The following is a 23,671-nucleotide window of genomic DNA, read 5'->3' as shown; positions in this document are numbered from 1 at the left end:
GGACAACTATTATTTTCTGATGCTAAAAAAAATGTTTTAGAGGCAAACATTATTTCATTAATGCTAAAAAGTACTTTTTAGGGCAACAAAATTTTAATTGATGCTAAAAAGAAGTTTTAGAGGCAACCATTATTTCTTAATGCTAAAAAAAATGTTTTAGAGGCAACCATTATTTTCTGATGCTAAAAAAATATGTTTTAGAGGCAACCATTATTTCGTTAATTTTAAAAAGTACTTTTTAGGGGCAACGTAAATTTCATTGGTGCTAAAAAAAAGGTTATAGAGGCAACCATTATTTTCTGATGCTAAAAAAATGTTTCAGAGGCAACCATTAATTCATTAATGCTAAAAAGTAATTTTTAGGGACAACGTAAATTTCATTGACGCTAAAAAACAGTTTTAGAGGCAACTATTATTCCATTAATGCTAAAAGGTACTTTTCAGGGACAACTTAATTTCTTTTGATACTAAAGATACTTTTTAGGAGCAACCATTACTTTATTAATGCTAAAAAGTACTTCTAGGGGCAGACTAAATTTAACCGACCCTAAAAATAACTTTTAGAGGCAATCATAATTAACTAATGCTAAAAGGCACTTTTAGAGGCCATAAAAAATGAATTGCCTCAAGGTGTTGCCTCTGTATCTAAATTTTCTTGTAGTGAAAATAGCCATTAAGTTCCAGCCTTCAAAGAACTTAAAACAAACTAGATGACCCTACAACTAATGTAGCAAAGCCATGCTTCATTTCCCATTTGTAGGTCATTAGTGTAGCCTAGCTTCCATTGTTTGAGTTATTACCGAAGTAAGAACCTTAAGCGGTATATGATACTAAGGAAATTTGATTGCTAGGTCACTTCTCTTTAAACATAAACTTATAGGTAGAAACGGAATCGTAAATTCCTTTCATTTGTTCCCTGTTTTCCTATTTCTTGTACCCTTTCTTATAGTCTTAAGAATTGACCTCTCTAGTGTTGAATTTTATACTTTGTTAGACATGTCCAATGTCACTCCGTTCTTACCATTTTATTTATGTTGAATACTCTGTTTCAACTAGATGATCTTACTAGAAGCTTCTAAAGTTCTTTAAGCATCGATCAATTCGAATGTCTAGGGACTAGAATCGTTCGAGAATTAAATGGAAAAAGATATTAGGTTGTTAACTATTGGTAAAGCTGAGCGTTTAAACTCAATGCTTTATGATCTCAAAACTACATTTTATTTTGAATTCGCAAGCACCAATCGGTTTGCCATTCGATTTTGATATTCGAAAACAACCATAAAAGTCGCTAAAAGAAATATACATTTTAAATTGCTCATTTTCTCTCATTTCTGTGAATCGTTTTTGGATTCACTACCAATCGAGGAAATTTACTGTTACCTTTCTAAAAGGATTTATTGCAGTGCAAGATATTTAACAATAATTAAAACGTACATTGAAGCATGCAAAGTCTAAACATTTAACATGAGTAATAACTTGAAAATTAAAGCAATCATGCAATTTAAACAAGTTATTGGCATTTTATTCGAATTTATTTTTCCGGTAGGTGTGAATAAAATGATTCCAAGATCCTAAAATCATTGAAGAATTAAGCACATTATGTATTTAGACTCAATTCTAAAATATTTTAGGTAAGCAAATCCTTTGCTAATAGTCTAGAAACTACTCTTGGTTGATAGGTACGTCTAAGAGCTTATTAGGTAAACCTATCTCATTTGCCACGACATAAAAGGACTCCTTACTTATATCGTTGAGTTTCACCAAAACATGTACTCACAATTATTTGTGTACCTTACCCCTTTAAGATCAATAAGTAACACCTCGCTATGGCGGAAAACTATTACTAAGATTGATGTAAAGGTTATCCAAGTAAGTGTTATTTTGGCATGGCACATTTTAACTCAATTTTTAAAGTTTGGAACTTAAGGCTCTTACTATGTTGGTTAGATTTTAAGTGAACTAAAATCCTTAATCATGCAACATAATCAAGCCCAAATCTCATGCATAATTAAGACATATTTAAAGCAATAAATAACTTAAAGTATGCATAAGATATAAATGTGATCTAGTATGGCCCGACTTCATCTTGAAGCTTCGACTTCAAACTCCGTCTTGAAAATGGATTGGAAACTCCGTCTTGAATTTCACCATGGGAGGCCCCATTTTCTTCAAATAGGATAAGCTATAATTGAAACTAATTACAACTATTTGATGGTACGCAGACCATATTTAAAGCAATAAAACTTTGGTACTTTAGACCAATATTACATTCAAATTAATGGTACGCATACCATATTTTCTATCCTACTTGGGCCATACTAGTCACTTTCCATAACCTGCAAAACAGTACATTTACAATATACCATTCACCCATTCATTTATCAATGAATGACCCACATAGCTGGTTAGTAGAACATATTATACATCTCATAAATATTTGCAGCAATTATTCAAGGCTTCCAATAATCTACAAATTATTCAATCCTTATTAATTATAATCGAGTTGTTTTAACCTTAAAGGAATGTAGACCTAATCAAGAGTTTATGACTAAAACGCTCCCACTTAAACCAAGAATTTTACATGCTTTACGAATTTTAAACATAAAATTGTATTTCCTAGTCCAACCGGAAACATACAAATTTAATTAAAATTTAATGTTCATATAAATTATTATTTAAATCCTTTAATTTATTTTCAGTTAATTAAATTAGTTAATTTAAATTTAATCAAGGTTTTAATTTTAGTAAAATAATTAGTATAATAATTAAATTATTCAAAATTAAATTCCGAGAAAAAATTAAATTACGAATATTAAATTTAATTAAAATCGTTTTTCCAAATGAAAATCAAAATTAAATTAAAACGAACCAATCGGGTCAAGACGAGGCCATGGGCTCGCGCCCATGCCTCGTCGAGTCCAACTAGCAGCAGCCCATGCCACTCGACTGATTGTATAGGAAGGCACGAGCAGCCACACGTAGACGCAGCAAGCCCAGCAGCCACGCCTACGCGCAGCAGCTCGCTCGCTGTGGCAAGGCAGCGCTCGCTGGTGAGGAGCAACGCTCGATGGTCGAGCCAGCTCTCGTTGTCCGCGCGCGCGGCCTCGTCTTGCTTGCTGCCTTGCTTCTCGCCCCACCCGCCCACTACTTGCAGCACTCGACGCTAGGCAGGGCTGCTGCCTTGCGCTCTCGTGCCACACCCTTGCTCGCTGCATTCGTACTACATTGGCGACGAGCTCCCTTGTTCGTCGTCGCATGCCCGCACTATACAACACCCCTTAAGGGTAACACTTAGCGTCCACTGCTTCGTGCGTGCAAGATTCGTGAACGGATTTTATAAAAATCAAAACTTTATTATTTAAATTTATAGACGAATTAATAAATCTTATTAATTTCTTAAATTTAGGGTGAAAATCGAAAATTTATTATTCAAATTAATTTCCGATTATATGGATCCAAATCTAGGTCATAAAATTTTAAAAAATTTCAATTTTTAAAAATTTTATGGTGGTTTTTAATCATAGGTTCCTAATTAAATTGCTAATTAATTATGAAAATCAAATCAAATTCTAAATTATTCGAATTTCAACAAATTAATTACAATTACAAATTAGGTTGTATAATTAACAAGCTTAGGCATTAAAATTATTAAACATATACAGTAGGTCAATCATAGATTCAAGATTTACAAACAAGAATCGCAAATATTTAATTTAACATCCTAAAAATTATAAATTTTGCGTTCGATAAACTAAAACTTCCGAAAAGTCATAGTTAGGCTTCGAATTTGGGAATTCTAGGTTCGGCATCAAATCTTTGATTTTAGTCAAAATTTTAAAACGTCGTTTACATGTAAAATTCACTATAAAATTATACGATTCCGACCATTATTGACTAAACTGCTGAAAATCCTGCGAACATATAATTAAATAATCGCACGAATTTGCAATTAATTAAAATCAACGAAATTAATCACACCTTTAATTCATTGCAAATTTATAAAATTTAACCATGTTAACTATAATTGATTATGGAATTAATTAGAGGATCTGATACCACTGTTAGGTTATGACAAATATAAAACATATATTTCATGCGAAAAAACCATAAAGCCAGGAATCCAAATTAATTGCCGCATAACAATTAGCATAATTTAGGATGCATACATTCGAAGCGTGCCTTCCCTAGCTGCTCCCGAACCGAACAAGAACAAGTTTAGGACTCCAAGTGTAGTCCCTCCGTAGATAGTCCACAGCACGTTCAGATCCGCCTTAGATTCAATTAACTAGAATTTAGCCTAAGGTATTATGTTATTCGTTTACAATTTTGTGGCAAATTATCAACTTTAGTTTTTAACTTAAAACTATATGAATACTTGAATTGATGTATATAAATTGTGATTGCCATCACCTATTTATAGGATAGGATTATCGGAACTAGAAACCTACTAGGATTCAACTTATCAAATTCTATTAGAATTAGATTCTAATTAAATCTATTAATTTAGTAATTCACTCAACAACTAATTCTAGTAGTTTCAGGAAAATAGTATAATCGTATAAATCCTAGAAGCTTAAGGATTCGTAACATGCACGAACACACCAACACGCACGAACAGCCCATGAGGGGCATGCCCGCGCGCGCGGTGGGCTGGCTCGGCCCAGCAGCTGCAACGCAGCCCACGAGGGGCGTGCCAGCTTGCTGGCCTTGCCACATGTTGGGCCTGGCCTTGCGTGCTTGCTTGGCTGGACCTTGCGTGCCTTGGCGGGCTGCTGGCTCGCCTGCTGTGTGCGGGCTTTGCTAGGCGCAGGCATGGCTTTGTGTTGGGCCTTGCGTCTAGCAAGCTCGTCCGATGTTTATTTCTTACGCCGCGCTTCCGATTAATTTTCCGATTCCGGAATTCATTTCCGATTTGAACAATATTTAATATTTCTGATTCCGAAATTAATTTCCGTTTCGAACAAATATTTAGTATTTCCGTTTCCGGAATTTATTTCCGATTCCGATAATATTTCCGATTCCGACAATATTTCCGTTTCCGGCAATATTTCCGATTCCGGCAATATTTCCATTTCCGATAATATTTTCTTATACGTACCATGTTTCCGTTTCCGGCAACATCTACGACTTGGATAATATTTATATTTCCGATATGATCCATATTTTCGTTTCCGGCAATATCATCGTTTCCGGAGTATTCATAATTTTGCCTTTTGACGATTTCAGCTCCCACTAGAACCGAGATCCGTCTATTCCGAATATCCATAAATGGAGTATTTAATTCACTTAAATACTTGATCCGTTCACGTACTATTTGTGTGACCCTACGGGTTCAGTCAAGAGTAAGTTGTGGATTAATATTATTAATTCCACTTGAACTGAAGCGACCTCTAGCTAGGCATACAATTCACTTGATCTCACTGAATTATTAACTTGTATAATTCATTAATACTGAATCGCATTTATTAGACATAACATTGAACGCATACTTGGACCAAGGGCATTATTTCCTTCAGAAGATCCCGTCAAGTCAACACACACATCATATCCACTATCCCAAGAGTAGAGCAACACGTTTGAAGGTCAGAGAGCTCCATCGTTCCCTCTAGATAGACCTTGTTACTATTCATCGTTCCTTTACTATTTAGCTACTATTGTTGTTGTTGTTGTTTTTGTTGTTTTTGTTGTTTTTGTTGTTGTCGTTGTTGTAGTTGTTGTTGTTGTTGTTGTTGTTGTTGTTGTTGGTGTTGTTGCTGTTGTTGATGTTGTTTTTGTTGTTGTTGTTGTTGTTGTTGCTGCTTCGGTTCCAATTGTAAGCACAAGATCATCAGCCATAGAGCCTTTTTCATTCATGACTGTATCATCCCCTCCCCTTCAAAAGGAATTGACCTTAATTCAGCAAGGCCATCATCATCAAGATAAGGTGAGAGATCACCCACATTGAAAGTAGCGTGGACACCATAATCTCCCGGAAGTTTGATTTTGTATGCATTATCATTCACACGCGCAATTACCTTGTATGATCCTTTAGCCCGAGGCATAAGCTTGTTCTTGTGTTTTCTAGGAAAACGCTCCTTTCTTAAATGAACCCATACCAAATCACCTTCGATAATCACCCGAGGCTTTCGATTCTTATTTGATTTCTGCTTATAAGATGCATTAACAGATTCAATACGATCACGAACTTGTTGATGCAACTTCATCATGGACTTCAATTTAGCTTCGGAGTGTTTATGAACAAACTCGTCTCTTGGCATTGGAATAAGATTGTCCCCTTATTAATTATATTTTAATTAGTAGATTGTCCCCTAACACTTCATTTATTCCAAGTCCCACATATTCACATGTTTTAAAAATAAAGTTAACGATCTCCACGGGATAATGTAATGCTTCTACACTAGTATGAGGTAGGTACATCGAATAACTCATATAAAAGAGACAGATAAACTGAATTTTCTCCCTTTATTTCTTAAATTGTAAACAACAAATTTGCATAATCCTAAATGCAAGAATTAGTCCAAATTCGAGTTTCAAGCACTGGTGATAGAACAAACTAAATGCAAATCATAACATTGCAAAGCATCTGTTAAACTAACACAAATCATATGTATAGGTAACTTTGTACTCGGATTGTGTTATAGAAAAAAGTATTAACAATCTAACAAAACACTTTAGAAATCGGAATGCCTTCCATCTCCAAGTGAAAGTGTGTAACTAAATAGAAAAACTTTCAGCACACAATTAGATGCATACATTGTACTTCTATGCACATGTTCCTCATACTCCGGCATGCAATAAGTTGCAAAGAATGGACCTGATAATATTCTCTATTCACATTTAAAGCTACTAATTGTGTTCTTTACATTTGATCAATTTATCAGCATCCATGTACATCATTCATCAACATTAAAATTGAATTTGTAACACACTAAACCGTCCTCTACAGTGATTCGGTTATACACAATTGATTTTCTGACACTCGAAAATCTTGTGGAAATCATAATCAAAACCATAAAGCTAAAATTGAAAAAAAAAAAAAAAAGTACTAAATCAAGTACAGAGTATACCTATGACCAAATTTTTTCTGTCTGATGACAAACACAGACCGACAACTGAAGCACCGTTACCTTTCAACGTGTTCAAATCCAAAGGATAATGTTCCTTATTTTGTTCCTGTACACATTCAATCACATTTCCAAATCAAATACAATACAATTGCGGAATTGAAGAAATACATAAATAAATTAAAATAAAATTTGCTTAAGGGATTCTAAAAACCCTTCTTTTATAAAAGTACTGAGTATTAATGAACATTCAAGCCTTCGCTGCAACAACTTCACCTATACTTGTGTGTATCTGAAAGTCTTTATGTAAGAGTGAAATTCTAAAAAGAAGCAAAAAAAAAAAAAAACCAGCCCGCCACCCTTCAAAGACACCTAACAAACCTCTTATCTAAAATAGTCATACCATGGAAATTTCTACATCGCTACCAGTATCATCCTCCAGATTTTTACCAAAGTAGAATTGGTCCTTCAAAAATCAAAACCACAAAACTACAAAGACTGAGTATACATGAATTGACCTTAAAAAATTGAAAGAAGCGATGCTAGAGTTTAAAGCTTGATACTGCTTCATCTTTATGCTTCTATAATTTTCTAAAAGCTGATATCAATGTTATTGCAATTGCAAGAAAAGACAGAATATAGTACAAGTCAAAAAAGACAGAATATCCGTGTAACTCGATAAATTCCCCAGCTTAATTATTACTGTGATTATCATATTGTATTATTTGAGTCCCATCATGTTCACTACGTAATGAAAATTAGCAACAATAGAAGAACTAATGAAAAAACACAATATAAACACCCTTAATCCAAGTTAGATACGTTTGAGTTGAGTGTGAAAGCATAATATAAAAATAGCTAAATATCCAATTCTCTTAAAAGAAATGCACCAAGAAGTCAAGAACCCAACAAATATAATATGCACACGTTAAAAATGCAATAACTAAGATAGTTATGCACATATTCCATATAACATAGTAACAAATATAGAATCGGGAATAAAAAAGAATTTCCATTTACCTTGCCAGCTTTCGAGAAAATTTCATAAACATCCCTCTCAGGTGCTTTAAGAGGCATATGTAATCAGCTAGTACACCAAATGAAACATGCTTTAAGAATTATAAACCACTATAACATATAAAACTACTACATAAGTAATTGAAGAATCAGCTGAAGGACAAACACCTAGCATGCAAAAACTGTTCTCCGATCCCTCTCTAGGTCAACTTCAGGCTCTACTTCTTCTTTTTCTTCCTTGATTTTTCTGTAAACAATTAAATTTAAAATTATAATATAGAAACATATAGAAGGTAATCATGACATTCCCTCCGACCAGTCTCGATGTAAACATCAACGGTATCCTAATGCCCCTAAAGATACTACCTAGGATGAGTCAACTGTATTGTTGATTCCTTTAGAGCCTTGATCCAAAATGTCTAAACACTTTGCTATTCCCCAAAAATTATAAAGTATATTGAAATAAATTTTCCCTATAATTCTTTAAAATCCTATGCCAAAAACTTTGAATCTTTCAACCTAGATGAGAATCTTATGCTATAAAACAAGCAGTAGCCATTTCGATTTCCCCAAGCGATATCTTATTCTTTAAACTGAAGCCTAAATATGTGTAAAGAATAAACATAGAATGAGAAATTTCTTATACTAAATTGGACTATGAAACCTCCGGGTATACACAATGCATCGAAATTTCACAAGTGAATCAATTTTTTTTTTCTATCAGGAAAATTGCAAAAGATCAATCCATACCCAAGTTTATGCATTCAGAGTCTTAATTTTATCACAATATCGAACGACAATAAAATGCACATGCTCAAAGCAATTAATTTAAAATAGTCAAACAACAAGGTACCGGCTTTCTTTGGACTTAGTTTCTCTCAACTCTCTTTCCCTTCTCTCTCTGCTCAGCTCATGCTCCCGGATATCATGCTGCTTTGTCCGACTACTACTTCACCTCTCCCGACTCATCCCTCGCTCCACGCTAGCATCCCGCTTTGACTTATTGGTGCTTCGGCTCTTCCTCTTCCTCTCCTTCTCACTCTCACTATCGCTCCTTCCCCATATCCTTTTTTGATCTGTCTCCTTCTCTCTCCTCTCTCTCTCTCTCCATGTTCTTGTCTCCTTCCCTTTTCTCCCTATCACCATTTCTTCCCCTTCCCCAGCCCCTACCCCTCTCTCTTCCTCCATCCCTATCCTTATCCATTGTTAGGTAATGAATAATACAATAATATAATTCATGCGGAAAAACCATAAAGCCAAAATCCAAATTAATTGCCACATAGTCAATTAGAATAATTTAGGTGACATACAATGTGATGCGTGCCTTCCCTGGCTGCTCCCGAACCGAACAAGAACAAGTCTTTAGATCCCCAAACGTTACCCCTACGTAGAAAGTCCACAGCACGTTCGGATCCGCCTTAGGTTCAACCAACTAGGATTTTACTTAAGATTTTATGCACTCGGGTAGGCTTGTATTATGTTCTCCCTTGTTCACAATGGGAATAAAGAATATGTTTTCAATCCAATTGATGTGTATAATTATGAGGGCCTAGCCTCATATTTATGGTCTAGAAAATAAGGAATTTGAGTCTTGCTAGGAATAGAATTACCAACCCTATTAGGATTGAAATTCTTATTCAATTAGAATTGCAACATTAATTAAACTTTTAATTATTTGAATTCTAGTAAGACTAGGAATACTTAATCCAAGGTTACTTGAGAATTAAGCAATCGGATATTTCTTGGAGCCCAAGACGAACAACCCAACGCAGCCACAAGGGCCACGCTGGTGTGCATGTCGCCTCGGCCTAGTGCACTATGGCCCACGCCTCGGCAGTCCTTGCACACGCTGCTCGCAGGCTGGGCGCAGCCCATGCGCTGCTGCCTTGCCGCAGGCTTGGCGCGGCCCATTAGGCTGTTGTCTTGCTTGTAGCTTGGCGGGCCCATGGTTGTTGCCTTGCTCGTAGCTTTGCGCGGCCCATGGCTGCTGCCTTTCTAGCAGGGCGCGGCCCATAGATGTTGCCTTGCTCGCAGGGTGCGGCCCATGGTTGCTGCCTTGCTCGTCGAGCGATGGGCCAACTCGCTTGCCGGCTTGTTGCTCGTCGAGCTTCCGATTCGTTTTCCGATTCCATAATTCATTTTTGTTTCGAACAAATATTAACATTTCCGTTCATATTTCAGATTCCGAAAATAATTTCCTTTTCTGACAATATTTTTGATTCCGGTAATATTTCCGTTTCCGACAATATTTCCGATTCCGGCAATATTTCTATTTCCGATAATATTTTCCGACACGAGCCATGTTTCCATTTCTGGCAACATCTACGACTTGGATAATATTTATATTTTCGTCATGAACCATATTTCCGTTTCCGGGAATATAATTGTTTCCGGAGTATTCTTTATTTTGCCTTTGACGATTTCAGCTCCCACTGGAACCGAGATCCGCCGTTTCCGAATGTTCATAAATGGAGTAATTAATGAATAATATATTCACTTAAATACTTGATCCTTTCACGTACTATTTGTGTGACCCTACGGGTTCAGTCAAGAGTAAGTTGTGGATTAATATTATTAATTCCACTTGAACTGAAGCGGCCTCAAGCTAGGCATTCAGTTCACTTGATCTCACTGAATTATTAAATTGTTAATTAATACTGAACCGCATTTATTAGACTTAGCATTAAATGCATACTTGGACCAAGGGCATTATTTCCTTCAGTCTCCCACTTGTCCATTGTCCTTAGGGACAAGTAAGCATTTCCTAATTCCTTTGTCGCTTGATGCCTGCTCATGGACACAAGGTAAGAGTAGTCATCCTTATTATGTCCAGAGGTGTTTCTAGGTTTCAGAGTATAACTGATCAAATAAACAGATAATCATAGCCTATGATTCATATGAACACGGCCATGCATTTTTCAGTTTCTAGCTCTCCGAGTGGCTTTGTACAACTTTCAGCATCTCATCCTGATTTATGGGAGGACAATCCCAATCTTGTTATTTTCAGGTTAGACTTCATTTGATAGGTGATTACCTGAGCGTTGCTGTTATAGTCTCCTTTTACGGTGCGACGCTTGACAACGTCAAAGTAACCAGTTCTCAAACAAGTAATCTCAAATCACTCAGGTATTGAGGATTAGTGTCTAATAATGTAATGAAATTTACTTATGACAGATTTTCATCTCTTACAGTAAAGTTTCATAGGTCTGTCCGCTACTAATCTTATCAAGTAAATATCTATGCAAATGATTGTGACATTGCCTTGTCCACATAGTTCAAGAAACAGAACTACTAGTCATCTTGCATTCTAGTCGTCTAGCGTTTTCTATGCGTCCACCTTTATATAAAACTTCCGGCCAGGGACCATTTTTCAACTTTTGACATTCAAGTTCACTTGATAGATATTTCTTAGTCACAGGACTGGTCCTGACAGTCTATCTTGAATATATTGTCAAATTGAAAGGACTCATCATTTAATACTAAACCAAGATTAAATGGAATATGAAAATATATTTCATATATGATAAATGTTCAACCTGAATGTTTTACAACCATGGGCCTCGAACCCATCTTTAAAAACAATTAATGGAATTCAAAACTATGTTTGACTTCTAGTGCAACGATGTGAGTGTTGTATTTCACTTGTTGCATAGGTTTAGTTATCATTCTTTGCCAATCTTAATATCCTTTTCATCGAATGCCTTTCGAGATAGGATGATCAGATCTTTTGAGTATGTTTATTTTGTGATCTAGTCTTTCTTACTTCAAGAGTGTTTCTACGCATTTTGCAAAGAATAACCATCAAGTCAGCAGACATGTGATCTACCCAAGTTCGGTGAAGAACTCTTAACGTAAACAACTCTGTTTCATTTCTTCTTAGGCAATAAGTACTGTACTTCAACTGTATAGGTTGCTAGTGATGCTTTGTTTGGATTTTTTTATCCAAGCAGTTCACGGATATGCAGAATACTTTCCGGCTTTATCTTAGAACATAGAAATTAATATTTAATATCCCACGCAACAACTCATGGTCTTCAGTCCATGTTGCCATTTCAAAACACGATGCGTTGTAGCTCGTCCTTGCCAATAGTTAACTCCAAAGGGATCTTGCTTAATCTTTTGCCAGTGTTTATGCGTGAAGTATCAATAATTAGCATATCTTTATTTCCTTGAATCAATAACTATTCCTATGTACCTTTTCAAGTACCATAAGTTTTTCTTGATCTCAATCTAGTTGATCTTTACTTAGAACAATAGAGATTGGTATATGTTCGTCATGCCTAAAGCCATACGATAAATTTTTGGCGATCCTTATATTATATCATACATGATAAATTATTTTGCAGAATAATTCCCAATTAAATTCTATTCATGTAACTTTAGCTATCCAATTTCAGTAGATATTGAATCCAGCTAAATTCTTTGACATATAATATAGGTAAAGAATCTCATTAGATTCTTTGATGTTTAACTTAGTAAATTCTTATACATAGTTCAAAGATTCATTACTTAGATTTATCCACATGGGTCGAATATCTCTTATGGAGTCTTTCGTGTTTGATTTAGTAAATGCCTTTACGTAATCCAAAACAATATTCTAAGATCCTTTGAGTATAGATTTTAATACCCAGTATGTACTAAGTTTCTCCTTGGTTTATCATTGATGAATAATTTCAAATCTAAGTCATTAGCATTTGAATGTTATATATTTCACAATAGAGAGATATGTGTGTGATACACATAGGACCAATTAATTTTTATGTACTCCCACTAAACTTCTTATACAATTATAAGACTTATGTATATTTTATGAAACTAAAATACTTATTAGTTTCACTAAAATACAACTCTAATTCCCAAATGCTTGCTTAAATCTGTACTTAGATTTCATAACCTAGCTTTCCTTTTCAAGCATTTATTTGGATCCACAAATCCTATGACATGCCATGTACATAGTTTCTTCCAACATTTGATTGAGGAATATGTTTTGTCATCCAATTTCCATATGTACCAATATGCAATCATTGCTTGATTTATAGACTTGAGCATTACGATTTTGCATGAGGTTTCAACACAATCCACACCGTGAATTTTCTTGTAACCTTTAGCAACTAATCTATCTTTGTGTGTGAAGACAAAATTCCATGTTTGATGGTTTTTATCCTTAAAACCAATTTTCAACCAATAGGTGTGAAACTATTCTTGCAAATCAACAAAATTTCAATTTTGTCATCAAATAACTAAGTATGTTTAATGGCCTTTAACCAATTAAACATTTGAGTTTTTATATGGCCTCTAACCATTTTAGGGAATCTATTTTCGTCATATTTTTCTCACAAGTCACAAAATCATTACCTTCTTGATAATAGTTTGACTGCATGTTGTAGGTTTCTTCACTATCTAATAGAAGATTCTCATAGTTTCATTGAACTGAACTCTATGCCTATATAGGTATAGAACATCAAACAATAAAATATCAACAGACACTTGAAAGTCCTTTGAATATTCTGTTCTCTACGGAGGGGCTACGGAGGGACATCTACGACTTGGATAATATTTATATTTCCGTCATGAACCATATTTCTGTTTCCGGCAATATCATCATTTCCGGAGTATTCTTTATTTTTCCTTTTGACGATTTCAGCTGCCACTGGAACCGAGATCCGTCGTTTCCGAATGTTCATAAATGGAGTACTTAATGAATAATATATTCACTTAAACACTTGATCCGTTCACGTACTATTTGTGTGACCCTACGGGTTCAGTCAAGAGTAAGTTGTGGATTAATATTATTAATTCCACTTGAACTGAAGCGGCCCCTAGCTAGGCATTCAGTTCACTTGATCTCACTAAATTATTAACTTGTTAATTAATACTGAACCGTATTTATTAGACTTAGCATTAAATGTATACTTGGACCAAGGGCATTATTTCCTTCATCCATAACCTTGCCCCTTTCTCCATCCCTATCCCTATCCCTACCCTTGTCTCTGTCTTCTTTCTCTATTTTCCTATCCCTTTCCTTCCACTTTCTCTCAACTCCACCTCCATTTACATCCTCGCTTCTTCTTCTCATCTTCATTATCTTCTTCACAATGATCATCCCATTCAACATCCTTCCTCTTCTTGTACCCATTCAACATCCATTATTTGTTTTAAATATGCAGATAATATGAGCAAACACGAATAATCTAGGTCTTACCAAATCGTCAAAATAATTAGAGAAATCGGGTTGCATAAGCTAATCGGGATACGCAATGAATAAATCAGTAGTAGCCACGATACGCACGAATAAATCAGCAGCATCACCAACTACTTCTTGGGTTTTTCATAGCCCTCACCAACACCACAACAACCGATTTCTCTGATTGTTCAAAACACACATTAGGGTATTACATCTTGAGCCAGATTCAAACAATTTTAAAAATTATGAATAAACTCAGACATAAACTTACTACCATGGAAGAAAAAGAGTAGAGTGAAGAATAGCCAATCTCCTAGTATCATTGAATGTTCACAAACCTTAATCCAATCTTTTGATTCCAAACCCTCAATTAAACCCTGCAAATTCTAACACCTAGTTAAACTAAAAAGCAAAGAATTGGGGAAATTATATCCACAATAAAACAACCGAAAATCAAATAAAATAGCAGAAAGAGAAACGTTGAAATAGTAAATATTCCAATTCAATTAAACCATCCATAATTCAACAAAATCAACAATTAAACCCAAGAAACAAAACCCTAATTCGGAAAATCCGGAGAAAGGATAATCATACCAGGGAGAAAGAGACGAATTGGTAGTGAGGAAATTCAAAAGGAGTACGCGTTGTGAGGAAGAAAATTTCAATCGTCGTTCATATCAACACGCATTTTACAAAAAAAAAATTAGAAATTTACCCAGTTCCAATTTTTTAATTATTCAAAATAAAAAAAATAAAAAAGCACCTCATGGAACGAAATTGGAAAAACAAAAGCAAACCCTAACTTCAAATTGAGTTGGTGGACGAAACTCGACTCATTGCAAACCCCGAGGAATTAAAATAAGTTGAACTAAGAACAAATAAACGCCATAATTTAAATTGTTAAACCAAGATCATAAGTAAAACCGATAATTCATATGAATATCATTCTATTTGATGGTGGTTCCAAAAGAGTTTCGTCCGCCATGGGAGATGGCTACAGACCTTGAGAGAGAAAATGATGAAGGGGAAGGAGAGGCAAGTGAGAGAGAAAATAATCTTAGGGTTAGGGTTAATGCTGGAGCAGAAACCAAATGGGAGCCCAATCTGAAGGAAACAATGCCCTTGATCCAAGTATGCATTTAATGTTAAGTCTAACAAATGCGGTTCAGTATTAATTAACAAGATAATAATTCAGTGAGATCAAGTGAACTGTATGCCTAGCTAGAGGTCGCTTCAGTTCAAGTGGAATTAATGATATTAATCCACAGCTTACTCTTGACTGAACCCGTAGGGTCACACAAATAGTACGTAAACGGATCAAGTATTTAATGTCATTAAATACTCCATCTATGGATATTCGGAATCGACGGATCTTGGTTTCAGTGGGAGTTGAGATCGTCAAAGGCAAACAATGAATACTCCGGAAACGATGATATTGCCGGAAACGGTAATATGGATCGTATCGGAAATATAAATATTATCCAAGTGGTAGATGTTGCCGGAAACGGAAACATGGTACGTATCCGAAAATATTATCGGAAATGGAAATATTGCCGGAATCTGAAATATTGCCGGAAACGGAAATATTGTCGGAATCGGAAATATTATTGGAATCGGAAAATAATTCCGGAAACGGAAATATTAAATATTTGTTCGAAACGGAAATTAATTCCGGAATCGGAAATTTTAAATATTGTTCGTATCCAAAATGAATTCCGGAATCGGGAAATTAATCGGAAGCGCGTCGTACGAATTAGCATCGGACGAGACTTGCTAGACGAAGGCCCAGCATAAAGCCAGGCCCGCGTCCAACAAGCCAGCGCGCCACACAAGACAGCTAAGGCAACGCTAGGCCCAGCAGGCCAAGGCGCGCGCGCGATGGGCTGCGAGCTGCGCTGCTCGCGTGGGCGGCGAGGCTTGCGTGGGCTGAGCGCCCGCAAGGGCGATGCTCGTGTGTGTTTGTGTCCGATACAAATCCTAAATCTAATGGGATTCATTCAAGGATTAAATTCCTAATCCTAATGGATAAAATTAGTTAATAAGAGTTTTAATAAAATTTAAATTAAGCTAATTAGTATCCTAATAGGATTCCAATTCCCTTTCCATACCCCTATAAATATGTGGCCCTGGTTCACAATTTAAGGACGAGTTTTCAAGTATTCAAAGTGACCTTTTGAGAGCAAAATTCAGTCATATTATTGCCCCATATCAACCGAATATTACTAGTACCTTAAGGGTGATTCTAGTTGGTCAACCTTAAGGCGGACCAGGACGTGCTGTGGACTTTCTACTGAGGGACGACACTTGGAGTCCTAAAGACTTGTTCTTGTTCGGTTCGGGCGCAGCTAGGGAGGGCACGCTACAAAGTGTATGCATTCTAGACTAATTATTTGATTATGTGCAATTAATTTGAATCCTGGCATATAGGTTTTTCCGCATGATTTATGTTGTTCATATGTATCATAACCTAACAGTGGTATCACGAGCCTCTAATTAATTGCATGATCAATTTTTGCTTAACATGGTTAAATTTTACAAATTTGCAAAGAATTAAAAGGGGTGATTAATTTTCGCAATTGGTAATTAATTGCAAATTGCGTTTATTTAATTATATGTACGCAGTTTTTTCGGCAGTTTCTTCGTTACTCAACCAAATCGAGTGATTTTTGTGTCAATTCCGCATGTAAAAGGCATTCTAAAATTTTGACAAAATTATTATTTTTCCGCCGAACCCAAAATTCCCAAATTCGAAGCCTAACTATGACTTTTCGGAGGTTTTAGTTTTTCGAACGCAAAAGTTTGTAATTTTAAGATGTTAAATTGAATATTTGCGATTCTTGTTGTTTAATCTTGAATTTTTGATTGACCTACTGTATATGTTTAACAAATTTGAATGCCTAAGCATGTTAATTATACAACCTAATTTGTAATTGTAATTAATTTGTTGAAATTCGAATAATTTAGAATTTGATTTGATTTTCATAATTAATTGACGATTTAATTAGGTATCCATGATTAAAAACCACCATAAAAATGGTTAATTTATGATAAATTTTAAATTTTTATGACCTAGATTTGAATTCATGTTAATCGGAAATTAATTGATTAATAAATTTTCGATTTTTCTCCCTAAAATTATGAAATTAATATGATTTATTAATTTGTCATAAATTTTGAATTAAAAATTTTAAATTTTTATGAAAAACGCTCATAAATGTTGCACGCACAAAGCAATGGACGCTACGTGTTACCCTTAAGGGGTGTTGTATAGTACGGGCACGCGACGACGAGCAAGGGAGCTCGTCGCCCGTGCGGTACGAATGCAGCGAGCGACAAGCAAGGCGCGCGCGCAAGGCCTAGCGCCAGGGCGTGTGTGCTATGCGTTGGGCGAGAGAGATGGGGCAAGGCACAAGCGAGCAAGCAAAACGCGTGTGGGCAGCGATGGGGCTGCGCCACGACGCGCGGTGGCTCGCCCTGCAAGCAAGACAGAACGCGCAAGCAGGGAGCGATCCCTCGCCCAGCGTGCACTGCCTTGTGCAGCAAGCAAACGCGACGAAGCAATGGGGATGCGTGTGCGTGTGGCGTTGCTGCTCGTGCCTTGTGCAGCGATAAGTCATATGGGGCGCAGCAGCCTCGTGGCTCGACGGGGCTTGGGCGCAAGCCCAAGTGCCTCGTCTTGCTACAATTGATACGTTTTGATTTTAATTTTAGATTTTCAGTTCGGAAATAATTTTAATTAACTTTAAAATTAATAATTTAAATTGTTTTCTCGGAATTTAATTTTGATTATTATAATTATTATAAATTTTAATTTATACTAATTATTTTACTAAAAATAAAACCTTGAATTAATTGTTTAATTCAACTGAAAATAAAATCAAATGGATTCGATTATAATTTTATATGAGCTTTAAATTTTAATTAAACTTGTATGTTTCCGGTTAGACTAGAAATACATTTTTATGTTTAAAATTAGTAAAGCATATAAAGTTATTGGTTTAAGTGGGAGCCTTTAGTCATAAACTCTTGATTAGGTCTACAATCCTTTAAAGTTAAAACAACTTGATTAGAATTAATAAGGACTAAATAATTGGTAGATTATTGGTGCCCTTGATTAATTGCTGCAAATATTTATGTGATGCATAACATGTGTTTTACTAACCAGCTATGTGGGCCATTCATGATAATGAATGGGTGAATGGTATATATTGTATATGTACTGTTTTACAGGTTAATGAAAGTGACTAGTATGGCCCAAATAGGATAGAAAATATGGTCTGCGTACCATTAATTTGAATGTAATATTGGTCTAAAGTACCAAATTTTATTGCTTTTAAATATGGTCTGCGTACCATCAAATAGTTGTAATTAATTAGTTTAATTATAGCTTATCCTATTTGAAGAAAATTGCGCCTCCCATGGTGAAATTCAAGACGGAGTTTCCAATCCATTTTCAAGACGGACTTTGAAGTTGAAGCTTCAAGATGAAGTCGGGCCATACTAGATCACATTTATATCTTATACATGTTTAAGTTATTTATTGCTTTTAAATATGTCTTAATTATGCATGAGATTATGGCTTGATTATTTTGCATGATTAAGGATTTTAGTTCATTAAAATCTAACCAACATAGTAAGAGCCTTAAGTTCCAAACTTAAAATTAAGTTAAAAGGTGCCATGCCAAAATAACACTTACTTGGATAACCTTTACACCAATCTTAGTAATAGTTTTCCGCCATAGCGAGGTGTTACTTATTGATTCTAAAGGGGTAAGGTACACAAATAATTGTGAGTACATGTTAGTTTTGGTGAAACTCAACGATATAAGTAAGGAGTCCTTTTATGTCGTGGCAAAATCGATAGGTTTACATAATAAGTTCTTAATTAGACGTACCTATCAACCAAGAGTAGTTTATAGACTATTAGCAAAAGGCTTTGCTTACCTAAAATATTTTAGAATTGAGTCAAAATACATAATGTGCTTAATTCTTCAATGATTTGAGGATCTTTGAATCATTTTATTCACACCTGCCGGAACACATAACTTGAATAAAATGCTTAATAAATGATAAATTATGCATGTTTGCTAGAATTTAAATTTATTAAGAGAAACTGTGAATGGTTATTTATTTGTTTATACTTTTTCAATTGTATTTTTAAAATATGGCAAACAACAATTCATTCAACATTCGATCAATTCTCGAAAAGGAGAAGTTGAACGGGAAAAACTTCCTTGACTGGCAAAGGAACTTGCAAATAGTTCTTACGCAAGAAGGAAAGGAGTATGTCCTGGAAGAGAAGGATTATGTCCTAGAAGAGGCGATGCCTAAAGCCGCAGGCAAAGGGGTCACTCAGGCAGCCCTCAATCGTTGGATTGATGCCAACAAGGATGTGAAATGTCTAATGCTTGCAACCATGGGTGCAGATCTGCAGAAAACGTTCATCAACTCAGATGCTTTCACGATCATCAGTGAGTTAAAGAACATGTTCCAAGATCTGGCTCGAGTCAAAGGTTCGAGACCCATAGGCAAATTCTTGAGACCAAGCTTAAGAAAGGCGAGCCCGCAAGTCCACATGTTCTCAAAATGATTGGACTCATTGAGAATATGAGTCGGCTGGATCAGCAATTCTCTCAGGAAATGGTTGTAGACACCATCCTCCATTCTCTTCATAGCGGGTATGATCAGTTCAAGCTGAACTACAGTATGAATAGTCTGGAAAAAACGCTCACTGGGCTTCACGGTATGCTGAATACCGCTGAAAAGACGCTCAAAAGTGATAAGCAAGATGTGCTTATGGTGCGTGGGGGCAAGTTCAAGAAATCTGGAAAGAAGAGGAATGCTAAGAAAGGTGGCAACAAGGCCAGCCAGACTAAGCAGCCAGGCGGCACCAAATCTGAAAAGAAGAAGGTGAGCCAACCCACTTCTGAATCTGAATGCTTCTATTGCAAGAAGAAAGGGCATTGGAAGAGAGATTGCTTGAAGCTAAAGGAAGATCAAAAGAACAGAACAGTCGTTCCATCTTTAGGTATTTTCGTTATAGACTGTATACTTGATAATTCAACTCCTTGGGTATTAGATACAGGTTGTGGCTCACAATTATGTTCCAATTCACAGGGACTAAGAAGAAGTAGAAGGTTAAGCAAGGTTGAAGTCGACCTACGAGTGGGAAATGGAGCACGGATTGCTGCATTAGCTGTAGGAACTTATTATTTGTCGTTGCCCTCTGGGCTAGTTTTGGAACTGGAAGACTGTTTCCATGTTCCAAGTCTTACTAAAAACATCATTTCTGTTTCTTGCTTAGATGCTAAGGGATTTTCCTTTTTAATAAAAGACAATAGTTGTTCGTTTTATTTTAAAGAGATGTTTTATGGATCTGCTAGATTGGTCAATGGACTTTATTTATTAGATCACGACAAACAAGTTTATAACATAAATACCAAAAATGCCAAAAAGGATGATTCAGATCTCACCTATCTGTGGCATTGCCGATTAGGCCATATTAACTTGAAACGCATAGAAAGCTTCAAAAGGAAGGAATTCTAGAACCATTTGACTTGGAGGATTATGGTAAATGCGAATCATGTTTACTTGGCAAAATGACAAAGCAACCTTTGTCTAAAGTTGGAGAAAGAGCAACTGAACTATTGGGTTTAATCCATACAGATGTATGTGGACCAATGAGTACAAATGCTAGAGGTGGTTTCAGCTACTTTATCACTTTCACTGATGACTTCAGTAGATATGGTGATGTCTACCTAATGAAGCATAAGTCTGAATCCTTTGACAAATTCAAGGAATTTTAGAGTGAAGTAGAGAATCAATTAGGCAAGAAGATTAAGGCACTGCGGTCTAACAGAGGCGGTAAATATCTGAGCTATGAATTTGATGACCATCTGAAAGAATATGGAATTCTATCAGAATTGACTCCTCCTGGAACACCACAATGGAACGGTATGTCGGAACGGAGGAACAGAACCTTGCTAGACATGGTTAGATCAATGATGGGTCAGGCTTAACTTCCAATAGAATTTTGGGGACATGCACTAAATACAGCTGCACTCACTATAAATAGAGCTCCGTCTAAAGCTGTTGAAAAGACTCCATATGAGTTATGGTTTGGAAAGCCTCCAAAAGTGACTTTTCTTAAGATTTGGGGATGTGAAGTATACGTCAAACGATTAATTTCAGACAAACTTCATCCAAAATCTGACAAATGTATCCTTGTGGGCTACCCAAAGGAAACAAAGGGGTATTACTTCTACAATACATCTGAGAACAAGGTATTTGTTGCTCGAGATGGTATCTTTTTGGAAAAGGATTACATTTCCAAAATGACAAGTGGGAGAAAAGTAGACCTCGGAGAAATTCGAGTCGAACAACAAACTCTAGTGAATGCTCAAGATGATATTCAGGATAAAACTCAGAGATCTTTAGAAGTATCTGGTGAGAATCATGGACCATCTAGAAATGTAACCCCGCGTAGATCGCAGAGATATAGATCTCAACCGGAAAGGTACTTAGGTATTTTGACGAACGAGAGCTATGACGTTCTATTACTTGAAAGTGATGAACCTGTGACTTACAAACAAGCTATGACGAGCCCTAGCTCCAAGCAATGGCAAGAAGCCATGCAATTTGAATTAGACTCCATGTCTGAAAACCAAGTTTGGGATTTGGTCGATTTGCCAGATGGCTACCAAGCCATAGGAAGCAAATGGGTTTTCAAACTGAAAAAGGACAAGGATGGGAAACTTGAAGTTTTCAAAGCTAGATTGGTTGCAAAAGGTTACAGGCAAGTCCACGGTGTGGATTACAATGAAACCTTTTCACCAGTTGCAATTCTAAAGTCTATTCGGATAATGTTAGAAATCGCTGCATATTACGATTACGAAATATGGCAGATGGATGTCAAAACCGCTTTCTTAAACGGCGTTTTAACAGAAACTGTGTTTATGACACAGCCTGAGGGTTTTTAGGATCCAAAGAATGCTAAAAAGGTATGCAAGCTTAAGAAATCAATCTACGGATTGAAGCAAGCATCAAGGAGCTGGAATATACGTTTTGATGAAGCAGTCAGTGACTTTGGTTTCATCAAGAACGCAGACGAATCTTGTGTATACAAGAAGGTCAGTGGGAGCAAAATTGCTTTTCTAGTATTATATGTCGACGACATATTACTTATCGGAAATGACATTCCTATGTTGAACTCTGTCAAGATTTGGCTTGGGAAATGTTTTTCGATGAAGGATCTAGGAGAAGCACAGTACATACTAGGCATCAAGATTTCCAGAGATAGATCTAAGAAGATGATTGGACTTAGTCAAAGCACTTATATCAATAAGGTGCTTGAAAGGTTCAAGATGGCAGACTCCAAGCGAGTCTACCTACCCATGTCTCATGGAATAACTCTAAGAACGACTCATTGCCCAAAAACACTTGATGAGTGTAGACGAATGAGTGGGATTCCATATGCATCATTGATTGGTTCAATAATGTATGCTATGATATGTACACGCCCGGATGTTGCGTATACACTCAGTGCTACGAGCAGATACCAGTCAGACCCAGGAGAGGCACATTGGACTGCTGCCAAGAATATTCTGAAGTACCTGAAAAGGCACAAAGATGATTTCCTGGTCTATGGTGGAGATGATGAATTAATTGGTAAAGGCTATACGGACGCAAGTTTCCAAACCGACAAAGATGATTTCGGATTACAGTCTGGGTTTGTCTTCTGCCTCAACGGAGGTGCAGTAAGCTGGAAAAGTGATAAGCAAAGCACCATTGCGGATTCTACAACTCAAGCGGAGTACATTACTGCACATGAAGCATCAAAGGAAGCTATATGGATAAGGAAGTTCATAGGTGAACTTGGTGTAGTCCCCTCCATTAAAGGACCAATAGCTCTGTCTTGTGATAATAATGGAGCTATTGCATAGGCAAAGGAGCCTAGACACCACCAGAGAGTCAAGCATGTACTTCGTATATTTCACCATCTACGAGAGTTCGTTGAAAGAAAAGAAGTCGAGATAAGCAAGATTGAAACTGATGACAACATCTCAGATCCATTGACTAAACCTCTGCCGCAGGCGAAGCACAACTCGCACACTGCATCTATGGGAATCAAGCATATTGGAGAATGGCTTTGATGTCCTTGTTTAATGTTTTAAAGTTTTAGAGTTTAATACTTTGTAAAACATTATTGGTTAATCATTCGCATAAATGAATAGAATTCATTTTTCCATTTAATTTGTGGTTTATTAAATGATGAGTCCCTTCAATTTGACGATATATTCAAGATAGACTGTCAGGACCAGTCCTGTGACTAAGAAATGTCTATCAAGTGAACTTGAATGTCAAAAGTTGAAAATGGTCCCTGGTCGGAGTTTTCTATAAAGATGGA

General features: G+C 36.1%; 1 protein-coding gene across 1 annotated transcript; it reads right to left on the bottom strand.

Annotated features, from left to right (window-relative positions):
- Positions 1–9,032: 9,032 nt before the first annotated feature.
- On the bottom strand, positions 9,033–14,217 carry LOC130471737 (uncharacterized). Its single transcript, XM_056842019.1, has 2 exons — positions 14,001–14,217; positions 9,033–9,271 (listed from the first exon to the last, which is right to left on the bottom strand). The coding sequence occupies exons 1-2, from the start codon at positions 14,215–14,217 to the stop codon at positions 9,033–9,035; spliced, it is 456 nt and encodes a 151-aa protein (XP_056697997.1).
- Between the last annotated feature and the right edge of the window lie 9,454 nt (positions 14,218–23,671).

This window comes from Spinacia oleracea, chromosome 4 (assembly GCF_020520425.1).
Source record: "Spinacia oleracea cultivar Varoflay chromosome 4, BTI_SOV_V1, whole genome shotgun sequence".
Lineage (NCBI taxonomy): Eukaryota > Viridiplantae > Streptophyta > Magnoliopsida > Caryophyllales > Amaranthaceae > Spinacia > Spinacia oleracea.
This window is presented reverse-complemented; position numbering and strand designations above follow the sequence as displayed.

Coding starts and splice junctions, on each gene's coding strand:
- LOC130471737 (XM_056842019.1), bottom strand. CDS start 14,217: ATGGGTACAAGAAGAGGAAGGATGTTGAATGGGATGATCATTGTGAAG. Junction 9,272..14,000: donor TGAAGGAAATAATGCCCTTG/GTCCAAGTATAC, acceptor GGATAAGGATAG/GGATGGAGGAAGAGAGAGGG.